Below are 14475 nucleotides of genomic sequence, written 5' to 3'. Positions count from 1 at the left end.
GATCCAGCAGTGTCCTTGCTCTGGATGGGCTTTGCCATAATAGTACTTTCTTTTCATTCCTTAGCTCCCATTAGTGCCTTGATGAGTAGTGAAAGATGTTTCAACAGTTTTATGATTAAAAAGAAACACTTACCATTGCTTGATCTCTGGTGCCTTTACCGTGTTCATTATGCTTTTCCTGGTAGTAACGGCAGTGATTTAGATTTGCAACATCAACTCCAGTCTCTGAACCCTGGGTTTTCTGGGAAGGGGAAGAAAGAAGAATGAAGGAGGAAGTCTAAGTAGTAGGGTTTTTTCTTCTGGCATTTCCAGGCCAGCTTTTTGAAACTGTTATGCCTTACTGTTTACTTATAACTCTGTCATTGGGTTCCTGGACAGAGACCCTTTGGCAGTCGCCAAGGAGCACATCTGGCCAGAGTCTGGGGACACTGGGCAGACCCAGGGCACAGATTTGTGCTCCAGGTCCACTGCTGCCGCTGGCGCTCGTGCCAATGGCCTTAGTACAGAGGTCAAAGACTGCTTAGATGTCAAGGCTGAATCACCTCCTTGTTAAACCCCTCAGCAGGATCAGGGCTTAGGAAAGCAGACACGTGGGCTTGCCTTCTGGCTGACACTGTGGATGGAGCCTGTGACTCTGGGATGGACCTTTCAGCAGATTCCACCAGCTCTTGAGTCATCAAAATGGGGGCATCTGGTGATTAAAACACCCCTGCACTGACACCCCTTTGTCAGAAAGCCTGGTATATTTGTTTCCTTTAGAGACTGGCTGATCCCACAAGCTCTTGATGGTTAGGGGAGGTTTATCCTGTCACCTGAGGATCACAGAACTCAGCGGTGAGCCCATCAGTCTCACTAGACAGATGTAAGGTCTTTAACTGCACGTATTTCACTTGCAAATATAAATAATCCAGCAGTGTAGATCTCGCTGCAGCCCTGTTTGGCTTGGCACTGTCCCATTGATGTGAATCAGAAGGTGGGAGCAAAAAAGCACTGGAGGCTCATCCAGAGACTGGTCTCCCCTCCATCAGGGAACCTGTCCGTGCAGGCAGGGTGTTTGGAGATTACTGGCACAGCCCACGAGCCAGGCTTCTCTAGATCTTTGCATTTGGAACAATCCTGCTTTGTTTCCTTGCACTGTGCCTTTGGGAAACCTGCCTCTCTGGGCACTGGGCAGGAGAGACCTGGAAGGAGCAGCTCTGGCTTTGTCCTTTGCTCCTGTGGCTATGGCTCCTTGAAAGGAAGGCAACTCTTGTGGTTCAAGCTGAGAAGCAGGAGGTCAGTTCTTACTCCTGCTGCTTCTCCACATTTTTGGCAGGTGTCAGGGTCGTGCTGTACCTGAGTTCATAAGATTTAAATAGGGATAGAAACTAGGAATTGAAAAAAACCCAACAAACTAGCAGCTGTAACTTGTGATGCCATCACCACCATGAGGCTTTCATGATGGTTTGAGCTTCAAGGCTGTGATTTAATATTGCTAAAAGTAAAAAGTTTATCACGATAGTAGTAGTTGAGAACTTAGAAGATATATGGAATTAATTTTAATTGTTTTTTTTTATTTCAGCAAATTCAGTAAAGCTAGAAATGCAAAGTGATGAGGAATTTGACAGGAAGCCCCTGATTCATGACGATATTATCAGAGCCCACGACGGAGGAAGCAGCCTGGAAGAGCCCTTCCTTGGGAGTAACGAGTTGGTGGATAACAGAAAGATCCAGGAGCTATCAAGCGAGGGAGGAATCCGGCTTCCGAATGGTAAACTGAAATGTGACGTCTGTGGCATGGTTTGCATTGGGCCCAATGTGCTAATGGTACATAAAAGGAGCCACACTGGTAAGCAGCTGAAAAAAAATCTGTGGCGATGTTAATGTTACCTGACAACTCTTCTCTCTTCCCTGTTCATTCTTGGGGTCGCAGGAGGCTGGGGAGGGGGAAAATGGGCTTTGTTGGTTTTGTTTCTCTTCCTGCTTTCCAAATTCTGGTGATGCTGTCTTGCTGGCAAGCATGGTGCTTCCTTTACTTTGATTTCCAGACTTTTGTTCTTAAAAACAGTGCAAAAGTCTGGAAATTGCTTTTCTTACTGTTCTTGACTGGGGTAAGATGGTTGGAGTCATTCTCTGGCTTGGGGGGGTGGGTGGTGTTGTTGGTGTGTGTGCATGTGCAAAGCTTTTGAGCCTTCAAGGGGAGTCTTAGATGTTCTTCCATTGGAGATTCTCTGAGGTGGACGAGACCAGCAGCTTCCTGGGGATCTCATACTTCTTATCTAAGTGCCTTGGCCTGGGATGAGCAAACCCTGGAGGGACACTCACTGCCCAGTGATCCTTATGCTGGGGTGGGCTTGCTGCTCACTGTGTGACAGCTCCCTCAGGGACACCTCAGCTGAACCACTCACCTGGCTCCCCTGCACCATCTCAACACCATTCTGGAGGCAGCTTTCAATGCTTGTTCTCTCCCAGCACTTGTATTTTTATCTCCATTAGTGCTATTACTGTTTGGAGTCCCAAACTGCTTACCATGCTTGCGGGTTTGAGAATTCAAGAGGCAGAATTAATATTCTGTAATATGCTGATTGGATGAGTCTTTGAGGATTGAAAAATGAGGCCTTGAGCTTAAACCAGGGTATTTCAGGGGACTTAAGACCAGTATGGTAAAGTGGTGTGCCCAGGAAGCTGCTACTCATTCCCCTGTGCTGCCCACTCCTCGGGTGGGAGCAATAGTCACCTCCAACAGAAGTACAGGTGGTGCCAGAAAATGATGCTCTTTGGTCTTGCAGTGGTCTACCTTTGATTCAAAACAGCACTTAAGCTTGTGCTTAACTTTTATGAGATTTAAGCACATGTAAGTCACCTGAAGGGCTTCAATATAAGCTTAACTTTAGATACACACTTAAATCTTATTAAGGTTAAGCACAGGTTTTTGTGGTGGAGCCTCAGCAGGTGTTTGTTCTTCATATTTTTTTGGGCAAAGTGAAAGATATTTTGTTTTTTATCTTTGCTGTTATTTAATGGGGTGAGAGACTCACACTGACTGAAATCTGTGAAGATAAAAAAAGAAATGTGGAGTTTTCGAGTAGAGTAAGAAAGACATTGTGTAATCCCTTTGTAAACCTGTTAGTTTGCAGTCAAGTAGTGTGCTCTTGATGGGCAAGAAATCAATAGAATTTCTGAGCAGAGGAATAATAAATATATATTACATAGTTAATCTCCTGTATATAAGTTGTATTGATAATAACTTGACCTAAGTGTGTAATGCAAGGCATGGCAGTATCGTTTATGATGCACTCATGATTTTAGACAGGAATTACGAGAGGGTAAAGGCATTAGCTGGAGAATCAAACCTTGATTAACAACTTGACGTGCTCTTACTAGAAGAGGGAAAGAGAAACAAGAATGTACCTGACTGAGTCTCCAGCTTTCAACCTCCCGAAAAGTTTTCACTGGTGCTTGCATATATCTGAGCATATGTATTGTAGGTGCATCAGAGTCTGCATATTTGAACTCAAGCAGCTAAACTAGCCATGCTAAATTTAGATTTAGGTACTTAATTAAATGGTCTGCATTTCTGAGAAACTGAATTGCTGGTGCACCTTTTAAATACAGACAAGCTGCCTTTTTCATGTTCAAGAAGATGTGTAAATTCAAAGCGAACGGAACAAAATCTCATCTGCGTGCGGGCGAGACGGCCGGCTGGGGGTGCATGGGCAGCAGTTGCATAACTGGTAGCTTTCTCCTTCGGGCTACTGCTGGTTCCTTGGAGAGCTCTGACTCTTTTCCCATCAGAGCAGAGGAACTGGGATGTACTGTTCTATACAGATGATTTCAAGCATATAGAAATGGCATTGCTTTTAATGTGCATCTCAGTGCTCTGTTCTCGGTAAACCAGTTGGCAAATTTTGCAGAGGATTTTTTTTCCCCCTCCACTTTGTTTGTTTGTTTTTTAATACATGCTGCTACTTTGCTGTCCACAACAGAAGGACAAGTTTGCTTGGATTTCCACATCCTGGATTTTAAGGAGTATTTTTAACATGCTGGTATCTATCTTGTAAAGTGCAGTATTTTAAAATATATTGCCACTTCCTCAGCAGTGGGGCGTGATGGGCTGGCCCCAGCTCTGGAATGAGCCCTGACCTGTGGATAGTCTGGTTTTGCAGCCCAAGGGAGAATGGTGGAGAGAAGGGAGGTTGTCCCTAGTGAGTGGAAAAGGATGACGTTCTTTATCAGCTAATCCAACTGGCATGTACATCCCTACCTCTCAAAGCAAATTTAAGTGTTTTGGGAGCTGAATCCTGCCTTACTCTCTGCTTTATCTGCACACAACCAAAGCATGATCTGGCCAGTTGTTTGTGTTGGCAAAAGCTGAAGTCCTTTTCCCTTCCCCGAAAACCTGTCAGCATTTTATGTAAATCACCCAAAATGCTGTGGTCCATAGCAGAGGCTGTAATTTCTGTGTGTGCTGGGATGAGTGTGGCTTGCTCACACCAGGGATCCAGGCTTGGAAAGAAGCTGTGCTATAGGCTCTGCCTGTGCTATGCACAGAAAGGGGCACACTTCTCTCCAGCCATTATTCCTCTGTTCCCAAAGTGCAGTTGGCTTCCCTGCCGCATTATGGTTGCTTGTTCAAATGGATATAGGGGTGGGGAAAATAGTCTGTGCCGTGGATGAGGCCAGAGTAGGTGAGCTCAGTGTCCTATCTCTGATCCTGGTGTGGAGTCACCCCTTCCTGTGATAGACCAAGCTGGGGATTGCCCATTCATCCCTCAGATCATGGTCCAAGTGATGCTCTGGTCTGTGGCACTTCATCACGGGGCCTGTGGCACTGCTGATTCTGCCAAACACAGCGTTTCTCTGAAAAACTGCTAATTGAGGTGAAGTGTTTTTGTAATCTGCCTGGGCACCAGCAGAAAGCCTTTCTATTTATTTGTCATTGCTGACAGAAAATAAATAAAATGCTCAGTGTGGGAATTAAGCATGATGCAATCCCTGTGTTATTGAGCAGGGTAACCCCCTCCCTCTTGTGCCGTGTCCTTGTGTCAGAAATGTAGCATGTGTTGAGTTGGATTTATTTTCCTTCTTTCCCATACTATGTTCTTTTGGTACGAATTTCATATTCCACAGCACATTCCTCAAGTAGCAGGATCTTTATCAAAGATTTTTGTTACTGCAGGGGATGACTTGGTCATATAATATTGCCACTGGATACTCCAGGGATTTGTGCTTGGGGATGTAGAGGGAGGGGGAGAAGGAGATGAGGCCAATAATCCAGGTTTTTTGACATAACAAAGAGGAACTTCAGTGATTTCTTACCTCTTTATGCTTCCTGCTGTGGGTCTGTATTAAAATTTCTTTGCTTGTTGTTTTTGGTAAAGCAGACACCATATTCTTGTACAGCCATGCTGATGCTTCTGTGCTCTGCGAGGTCCATGTGTTGTCCTCCCTTTTGCTGTGAATTGTGACCTTTTTTTATATTTTTTTCCCTCTGCTCTAACATGCAGTCCTTTAACCTGTCCACTGCTAGATTTCTAAATGCTTTTTATTTCTATGGGAAGGCTGGCAGCACAGAATCACAGAATGGTTTTTGTCAGAAGGGACCTTAAAGCCCATCTTGTTCCACCTCCTGCCACCTCTTGTTCCACCTCCACCTCCACCTCCACCCCTGCCTCCTGCCACCTCTTGTTCCACCTCCACCTCCACCCCTGCCTCCTGGCAGGGACACCTTCCACTGTCCAAGGTTTCTCCAAGCCCTGTCCAACCTGGCCTTGGACACTTCAGGGGATTTGGCTTCCACAAATTCTCATCCTCATTGTTTTGTAACACAGAGGTTAAATGCTTTCTCTGTGTGCATGCAGCAGGACAGTGGCAGAGCACAGCCTGGGCAGAGGCAGTGGGGATGTCAGTCTTGCCCCACTTTCACTTCAGGCTGCTGGTAGGTTACTTGTAGGCTTTTTTTGGGGTGTTAACTGCAGCACAGTCTCAGATCTTTACTTGAACTCCACAAGCATTTTGGTGCCCTAACTCAGTGAAATGAGTTATGTGCCTATGAGGGAAATGTTCAAGTTCTGCTTTAGCACCCATGGCGTTATAACTCAACATGTGCAACCCTGGAACTCTGAATGCAATTTAATTTTTTTTCACACAGAGTTCAGGTTTTTAGGACAGAAGTAATAAATGAGGAAACACCCAGTTGTGCTGTTCCATATAAAAGACCTGTAATGCCTAAGCAGCTAACCAGGAGCAAATTTAAACAAATGGCCATAGTAACATGTTGTGATGAACTCCACTGGACTGCCTCTAGTTTTGCTAGCAGGATGGGTTTATTTTGTTTAATTTCTAATTTGTAACCTAGTGCAGCCTTCCCATCTCTTACAATGTTAATAGATTTGGTACTGAATCAAAAATTACAGGGCAAAATTTCTGAAAGTCCAGTTTTGTACTAAGATTCTGAAGTCTAACATTTTGAAAAGTCATCTCTTTTCCTACATAAGCATAAGGAAGGGACGCTGACATTTTTGAAATTGCTCTGGGCAGAAGGATGTGTTTTACTTGCAGTACTCAATAACTAAACTCTTCTGCTAGTTTTGGTAGTTCACTTAAAAGATTTTTCTGTCTTAAGAATGCAGTCATAAATTTGTGCAGAAGACAATTGGAAATCACCCACGATTTCCCAGGAATTTTTCATGAGAGATTTGTCACTACAGGTTTATAATAAATTGCCCTATCTGGAAGCAGGTTTTTCCCAACAAAAAATGTGTTAAAATCACTGATTTCAGGAGCACTGCTGATAATTCCCTTGTTTTCCTGGGACAGAGCAGGATCAGAGCAGTTGCAGCATCTGATGAATCAGGAGAAATGTTTCATTTTAACTGGATATTTACAAAAAGCCTCTTGTGGAAGGGTGAAAATCAGTATTATTAGTAAGAGCGAATACTTTCTGATGGCAGCATGAGCACAGTGATTTTGTGTTAAGAAGCTGGAAAGAAAAAATCCTGTTTCAGAAGTTCTTAAGCTATACTTTGCATATCAAAAGTGTCTGCCACACAAAAAAGGTTGAGTTCCCAGATATGCATTTAACCAAGAGAGATGTTGAAGTCCCTCTGGATCTGTTTTTTATGTAGCAGGGCTGCTGCAGTAGGAATACCCTGGCTATGTTATTGAGAACTAGTGCATTAATTTGTGAGTCACTCCCTTTGATTTCAAAGGGACAAATATTAACAGCCAAGGGTTAGGAAAATCCAAGTCTCCTCGGTTGCCAGGTCTGTGGGCTCCACGTCCTCAGTCAAATTTCTGTTTTAATACAGAAAATATCTCAGCTTTGCAGTGAAAATATCGCTGTTTTGCACTGTCTGAGATTCGAAGAAGGATAACTCATACTGAAACTTCTGTGCAGCACTTCCGTGCCGAGGTGGGAAAGGAGAGCTCTTGTGCAGGGAAGCTTCCAATTAAGCAGAAAAAGGAGTTGGTTTGCTTTTTGAAACAACATTTGACATCTGTGAAATCTATCAGTAGGAAGTTAATAGGTTCATTCGCCTGGTTTCAGGTTGTATCAACCAGCCAGCACTCGTAGCTTGTGCAGTGGAGTCTCCATCCAGCTGTCATATATTAAAGATACTGTGAAAGGAAGGCCCATGGCTTGCTTGTCCTGACTTCAGGGTTCCACATTGCCATTCATCTCAGGATTTGTTTACACATGAGCAAGTTAACCTGTGTACTTCAGATACTGGTGGAACTCAACAGCAGTAATATTTCATCATTAATTACTATTTTTCCTGGAGGAGACATAGCAGTAATTGGATGCATGTTAAACAATGAACTGTGAGGTTTCAGCAGTATTTTACTGTAATTTATATGTAAATATTGAAATCATACTTTTAAATTAATATTTTATTTAACTGTAAAATGCTAAAACCCTATAGATGTATTTCTTTATTAATTTAATTACTTCTTGGCACAAGTCCCTCTTACAAAGCCTTTAGGAAAGATAATACTTGGCAGCTCTGGCTTACCTTGCTTTGTCCATTCCTGAAGTAACTTTAGATAATTAAATTCCCCCTGCTGGAGAGCAAGGCTTCTGAAGCATTCCTGGTTTTGTTTGGCTTTAGACTCTAAATCTGGAGTTGAAAAGAAACATCTTTTTTGTTTGCTTGGCTGTCCCTCCCCCTCTTGCCACTCTGAAAGTCACTAAGTTGGAGGGTTTTCTTGCCCTGATTTAGCTCAATAATAGAGAAGAGGTTTAATACTTGAAGTAGACTAAAAGTATTTTGCAGTTACGTTGCAGTCACATAGTTTCCAGTGCTGAAAGGCACAAAACTTGCTCAGACCCTTTCAGCAGAGTTTGTATTTTAATAAATCAGTGTAAGTACACAGAGTCAAGCAGTAAATATATAGCTGTAAGTGGTGGGGAGCTCACTATGCTTGTAATTGTAATTACCATCCTGGAGTCGTGTGTGCCACTTTTAATAGGTCTGTAGTTTCTAGTATGTCTGTGCTGACATCACCTCCAAAAACATTTGAAACACAGGGACCATCGTGTAGAAAAAAAACTGTGTTTAAAGATTTTTTGTGAGCGGATGTTTAGTTTGAAGTACAATTGATTTCAGCTTATGGGTAAAAATGCTTGAGTTTTTCACAGAAAAGTAAAGGAGGTGAATAAGGACGTCCAGGTTGTTATTTTGTTACTGGGAAGTAATAATTCTGTAGAACAGTTTACAAACCTACCAGGAAAAGGCAGCAGGAGAAATAATGGGAACACAGTCTTCTCAAGACATTGAAGTGATAAAGAGGGCTTGTTTGCTAGTATCTGGAGTGGGCATCAGACAGCACAGTTCTTGGAAAACCAACAGAATCTTCTTGCTATTCAGTCGTTACGTCTCTTTGTGCAGCCTTCTATTGGATAATGGCCTCTCAGATTAGCTGTGCTAAATGTAAAAGCTGCTAATCAATAGCACGAAGGTGTGACCAAAATTGCATCCCACAAGCCTGCAGCTTAAACAAGGAGCTGGAATCGAATGATTGGACAAAAGTGTAACAAACAGATCAAAGCAGCTATTTACCCGGAATGAAGCCAGTAGGAGAAATGAATTCAGGCTGGCTTTAAATAGATACAAAGGTTATTTAAGGTAAAGTGTGCTATTGGAGCAGATTCTGTCTGTTGCAAGAGAGGAGCAGACTACGGGTGACTTTGTGGTGAGTGTTTTCATGTCATCTTTGCCATCAAACCGTGGTGCAGGGACTATTTGAATTCCTGACTGAAAGCTTTCAGCGTCTCTAGAGCAGCCAGTTTTTTGAGAAGTAATACCTGCTCATATGTGGCCTCCAGAATGTCAGAGAGAAGTGGGTGATGTAGTGGGTAAAACACAGTAACGGCATAATTTTAAATACAGCAGGAGTAAAAGGAAAGACTTTCAGCTTGGTAGGAAACGTGCTACCTTCTTTCATGTTGTCATCCTGAAACTGAAGCTATCATTCCAGAACACTCAGAAACGTGTCAAAGGAAAGGGTTTTGCCTGTTTTCTCAGACAGCGAAAGCAAAACAGAAAAGAAAAAAAACCCATGTATTTTTCTACTGCAGTGTCTTTACATATCTGTTATGGACATTTTGAAATGATATAAAAGAAGATAATGGCTAATCAGATCCTTTAAGTATAGTGTGGGAGTTTGAAAGGGAAACCACAAACTCTTTATCAATTCTAATGAGCTCGTGTTCAGTGTATTGGAAGAAGAGCTTTGTGCTGAGATTTTTTTTTTTAATCATTATTCTGTAATGTTCTTGGTGAGATTGTAGGAACCTTGGTGTCTCCTTGAGTACCTCTGCAGCAGCCTCAGATGTGATTTCCATCTCTCACATGTGATTTCCATCTCTCACATGTGAATTAAAGTTGCAGAGAATGGCATATACATGGCACACCTTGTGCTGCCCTCCTGGCAGTGATTTGAACCACTGCCACAAGAATTGCTCGTGGATGTCTGTGAGAGCTCTCTCCCTCACTCTCCTTCTATTTGATTCTCCACATGTATTTTGGACTTCACACTAGATACACACGAGCTACTTTGATAAAAACATAGCACTTGTTTTGTCCAGCAAGGGAGTAATTGTTTTAAAGTGACTGTAAAAGGCTTTGAAGAGATGCGAAAGATCACAGAATGTGTTTGGTTTTCACAAGATCTGTGCTTCAGGCCACTGAATTCAAACTCAGAAGGTCCCAGCAGAATTTGGCTAAGGCTCCATAATAGGTGATGCACTGAAAAATGTGGATGAGGTCGCTTACATCTGAAATCTGATGATCAAGACCTTGTTGAGCTGGGCCCCTACTTGGTGTAAACATTGGGTAATGCTTTAAATTGGAAGAGTGTAGATTTAAATTAGGTATATGGAACAAACTGTTCCCTGTGAGGGTGGTAAAGCCCTGGCACAGGGTGCCCAGAGAAGCTGTGGCTGCCCCATCCCTGAAAGTGTTCAGGGCCAGGTTGGATGGGGTTTGGAGCAATCTGGGATAGTGGAAGGCATCTCTGCCTATGGCAGGGAGTGGAACTGGATGGGCTCTAAGGTCTCTTGCAACCCAAACTGTTCTGTGATTCTGTGATCCAAAGGCCAGCTGTAGTAAAGCTCATGGACAAGTGGCCAGCACAAGTACATGCTTGTGTTCAATTGATTTGCTCAGCAGGACATAAGCAGGTGATTAGAGCTGACTGCCTGCCCAAGACTGCTGCAACAGTCTGGCTGTCCTCAACGAATATTGATATCGAGTATGGTTTTGATAATGTTCCCCAAAACCTGTGTGAGAGTATCACAGATTTTCCTCTAAATAATAATAATTTTTTTAAAGGTGGGGTTTTTGTTATGGACCAAATCCCCACTGTCTAAGGCAGATATGAAGGCTTAACATAAAACCAAGCTTTGGATGTGTGTGTGAATGTGTGTGAACACATGGGGTGAAGTGATAGGGTAAAGTCTAGGGTTTCTGTTACTTTTTCATCAAACCACTCTTTTTGTTTTATGCAGAGAGCAATTTTGCTTATTTCACAGTTTATTGGTGTAAGATTTTTCTCAACTTTTAGTACTGCCCAGAGCTTTCAGCCCTGATCCTCACTTGCATCCATTCCCTCCATGTAACTCTAGCAGTGCAAAGCAGCCTTTAAAAAGGGCTGACAGTTAAAGTATAATGCAAGCAAAAGGCTTGGTTTGAACCAAAGACTTAAAACACCTTTGCTAAGGTCCAATTGTTATGATCAGTTCTAAATACTCCTATGGATTGGACCTATGCTAAAAATAAGTGCAAAACCATAGAAGTAAATACTGCAAAACCACAACTATGGATCTAAATTTTCAGCAGAGCTCATCTTTTATAAAGGATAGAAGCTCTGAGGTGAAGAACTTTCAAGAAAACCAGGAAGCATTGATCACCTCAGGGAAAGAGCCTCAAATCACTATTGGAGGCTTTGCCCATTGTGCAAAAGAAACGGCCTCTGACTTTAGAAGTGCCGTGTGATGGTGGTGGTGGGGACTGTACCCATGTGCAATGGCACTGGTACAGAGTGGGAAAGTGGCCTCTGTGCATCCTCCGATGTGTGTTGACAGCTCTCTCCCTTCCCCTTCCCTTCCAGGTGAACGCCCCTTCCACTGTAACCAATGTGGAGCTTCTTTTACCCAGAAGGGGAACCTGCTGAGGCACATCAAGTTGCACTCTGGGGAGAAACCGTTCAAATGTCCCTTCTGTAGCTACGCCTGCCGGCGGAGGGACGCCCTCACAGGACACCTCAGGACACACTCTGGTGAGCCCACCTTGGCTTCTCCTCACACTTCTTCCTTCCTTTTTCACTACCGTCCCAGTGCAGCAGGTAGTGAAAATAAGGTGTAGCTCTGGGTCTGTAACATCCTCTTCAGAGAGTGCAGCTCTCAACTTTGGGAAAGCCTTGATGTGAATCAGAAAAGTTGTGGTTCAGCCACACCTCTCCTTTTGTGTAACTGAGCTCCTCTGCTGATGCTATCACATTTCCCTCTCAATGTCTCCTTGGGTGTATCCTGGCTTCGATGGCAGATTGTTTTGACACTCTGGGCCCCAAAGTGGCTGTGAAATTCCAAAGATCACAAAGAATAACTGTGGGCTCTTGGAAGCCTGGTTTGCAGTTCATACCCATTTCTTCATCTAATAAATGCCATATGCTGGTTGAGTTCAAACTTGTTCGTCTTTCAAAGCCCTCTAAATTGCATTTTTGATTCAGTTACATCTTGCTGTAAAGTACTAGCTCATGGCAGCCACAGCACTCACCCTAGAGCTGAAGGTGGTCGAAAGAGATTGGGTTTCTCTTGCCTTGTTAAGTGATAGGATCATGTCTGTATCAAGTCTACTTGATCTAGTTTCTTGATAAGTTGTCAAGAAATACCTGTCTCATAGCTTTGTGCTGGTAGTCATGTTGGAGCCCCAGCAATCAGAATCAGCTGTGGTTTTAGTCCCTGAAACTGCTCCAAGAGGCTGCATTCTGCCCTCTTACTCATCTGTTTAGGACTCCTGAGTAGGATCTTAACTTGCTTTGTTTGTATCTCCTGAACGTGCAGCTTGTGTGTTCGGCCATTGGTAAGAGGCTGTGTGTTGCGTTGTTGAATGAGCAGAGATAATTGGACTGGTTACAAGTGACGGCAGTACGGATAAACTTCTTTGAGGTGTTAGCAAATGTGTGACTACTGAAACACAGTGGTGGAAGTGCAACTGCAGGCAGAAATCCTGCATGAACTTCCTGACTCTTTATATGTATTTCTTCCACAGAGTCAACCTCACTTCAGTAGAAGTTTCTGTTTTAGGATCATTGGGTTGGTCTTAGGATACAGAGTTACCTTGGCATTTCCTAGAATGGGAAAGGATAAGCTAGTAAGCTTCTCCAGGTAGATTTGGGAGTATTCAGGAGGCTGTATTGATGGAAAATGCTGACAGAAAGCATGAACTTCCAAGGGAGTACAGGAGTGGGACTGGGCTGGGAGAGAATTGCTTGAGTTGGACTTGATCTAAAAGTCAGTAAGGAAAATGTCTGTGGAACTGTGAGCTGCAATTTTCACACATCTGACCATAACTGTAATTTCAACTGGAAATTTTAAAAAAAACCAACCCAGAACACAATACAAAATGTTCGCAATTAAAACAAAAAGACAGTTGTAACAAAAAAAAAAAAAAAAATCCCATGTTACCAAGCACGAACATGTTGGTCGAAGGCCTTTTCACAATATGAATATAGATTTTGTTACCTAGATATTGCCATTGATAGAGATTGCTCTTCCTGTGTGAAAAACGTGTGGCTGACGGTTCTGTGTTTTGCGTGAGGATGAAACGTAAAGGTGTGGGATTTTTCAGAAGGCACCTAAGCTGCTTAGCGCGAATTCCCCTGGAGCTCCTTCCCTAACTGACTTAGCAATGTTCAGCTCTGCTCAGTTTGTAATTTTAGGCATAGTTTTCAGTGGAGAAAGTGTCACCCCTCTAAGCACTCAGCTACAGCAGCTTTCAGCAAAGGGCCAGCAGGATCAGACAAGTGCTCCCACAGTACTTTCCCAGACAATTCTTAGAGTAGTGCTCACAGGTGAAGAGTTAAAACCTGGATTATTGCCCTAAAGCCTGGCATGCCCTGGCACGAAGGTGAAATGCCACTCTGGATGTGGGCATGGAAGTTAAGGTGTCTGTCCCTGCCACAGTGACAAGCTGGCTTGGCACAAGCACACCTGGATCATGGAAAAGATGGGTTGATATCCCCTAGGGACTTTAAACAGTTTCATATCAGTGTACTATGCAAGCACTCTGTGCTTTCATGAAGCACACATCAAAGTCCATAAGTAAGCCTGGACAGGAGGGCAGCTCCAGCAACTGCACAGAAGGTCTTTTCCAACCTAAATGATTCTATGCTTCTGTTAATGTTTACATCTTCTGTTATTTCTGACCAGAAAAAAGGATATTGGATAAAATATAGAAAGAAGAGGTTGAAAACTGTTTTGAAATACGAGACTTGAAGCCAGTTTCAATCTGGTACACTTAGTGTCTAAATTGAGGGGAGTCTGAGTATATTTTTATAAGATGAAAGCTCTTTAGTTCAGACCCTCAGCTGATGGAGATTGCAATTACAGCCCTTAAGCAAAGAAAGTACTTCTGTTTTGCACCAGCTGAGTCTGGTGCATGTTTTCATAAATGCAATACCAATTTTTTTTTTAAATGTTGTATGTATATTCTTTTCCTCCGTAAATAGAAGAGTGCTGTTAATAAAAAAATAAAATACCAAAGCAAAATCCCTTAATCTTTTCTCCTTCCCAAGAAGGTTTTAAACTACTATGGAAGGCAAATTATACAATAAAGGAATTGAAGAATTTTGTTTTATCTCTTTTTTTTCCTCTCAGTTAGTTTGATTTGTGGATTTGAGAGCACTTTGCTTGTGTCACCACTTAGTCAGTGACATCTTCTCACTGCTGCTTTTTAGTTAATTTTTCCTGTGCTTTGTGCAGTTTTCTAACAG

At 42.8% G+C, this 14475-nt stretch overlaps 1 protein-coding gene across 15 annotated transcripts in view; it reads left to right on the top strand.

Moving 5' to 3' along the window:
- Positions 1-14475, top strand: part of IKZF2 (IKAROS family zinc finger 2) — a 118457-nt gene that overhangs the window by 60640 nt on the left and 43342 nt on the right. For 12 of the 15 annotated variants that reach the window (XM_085065711.1, XM_085065710.1, XM_085065709.1 and 9 more), the window contains 2 exons: positions 1562-1828; positions 11593-11760. In XM_085065711.1, the coding sequence (XP_084921837.1) occupies positions 1562-1828; positions 11593-11760 (435 nt within the window). The remainder of the gene's footprint in view (positions 1-1561; positions 1829-11592; positions 11761-14475) is intronic. The other 3 variants (XM_085065708.1, XM_085065715.1, XM_085065714.1) reach the window with 3 other exon arrangements.

The sequence above is a fragment of the Lichenostomus cassidix genome, chromosome 7 (genome assembly GCF_008360975.1).
Source record: "Lichenostomus cassidix isolate B80296 chromosome 7, HeHo_3.0, whole genome shotgun sequence".
NCBI classification, from domain to species: Eukaryota; Metazoa; Chordata; class Aves; order Passeriformes; family Meliphagidae; genus Lichenostomus; species Lichenostomus cassidix.
The sequence above is the reverse complement of the archived record's forward strand: the minus strand, read 5'-3'. Positions and strand labels throughout refer to the sequence as shown.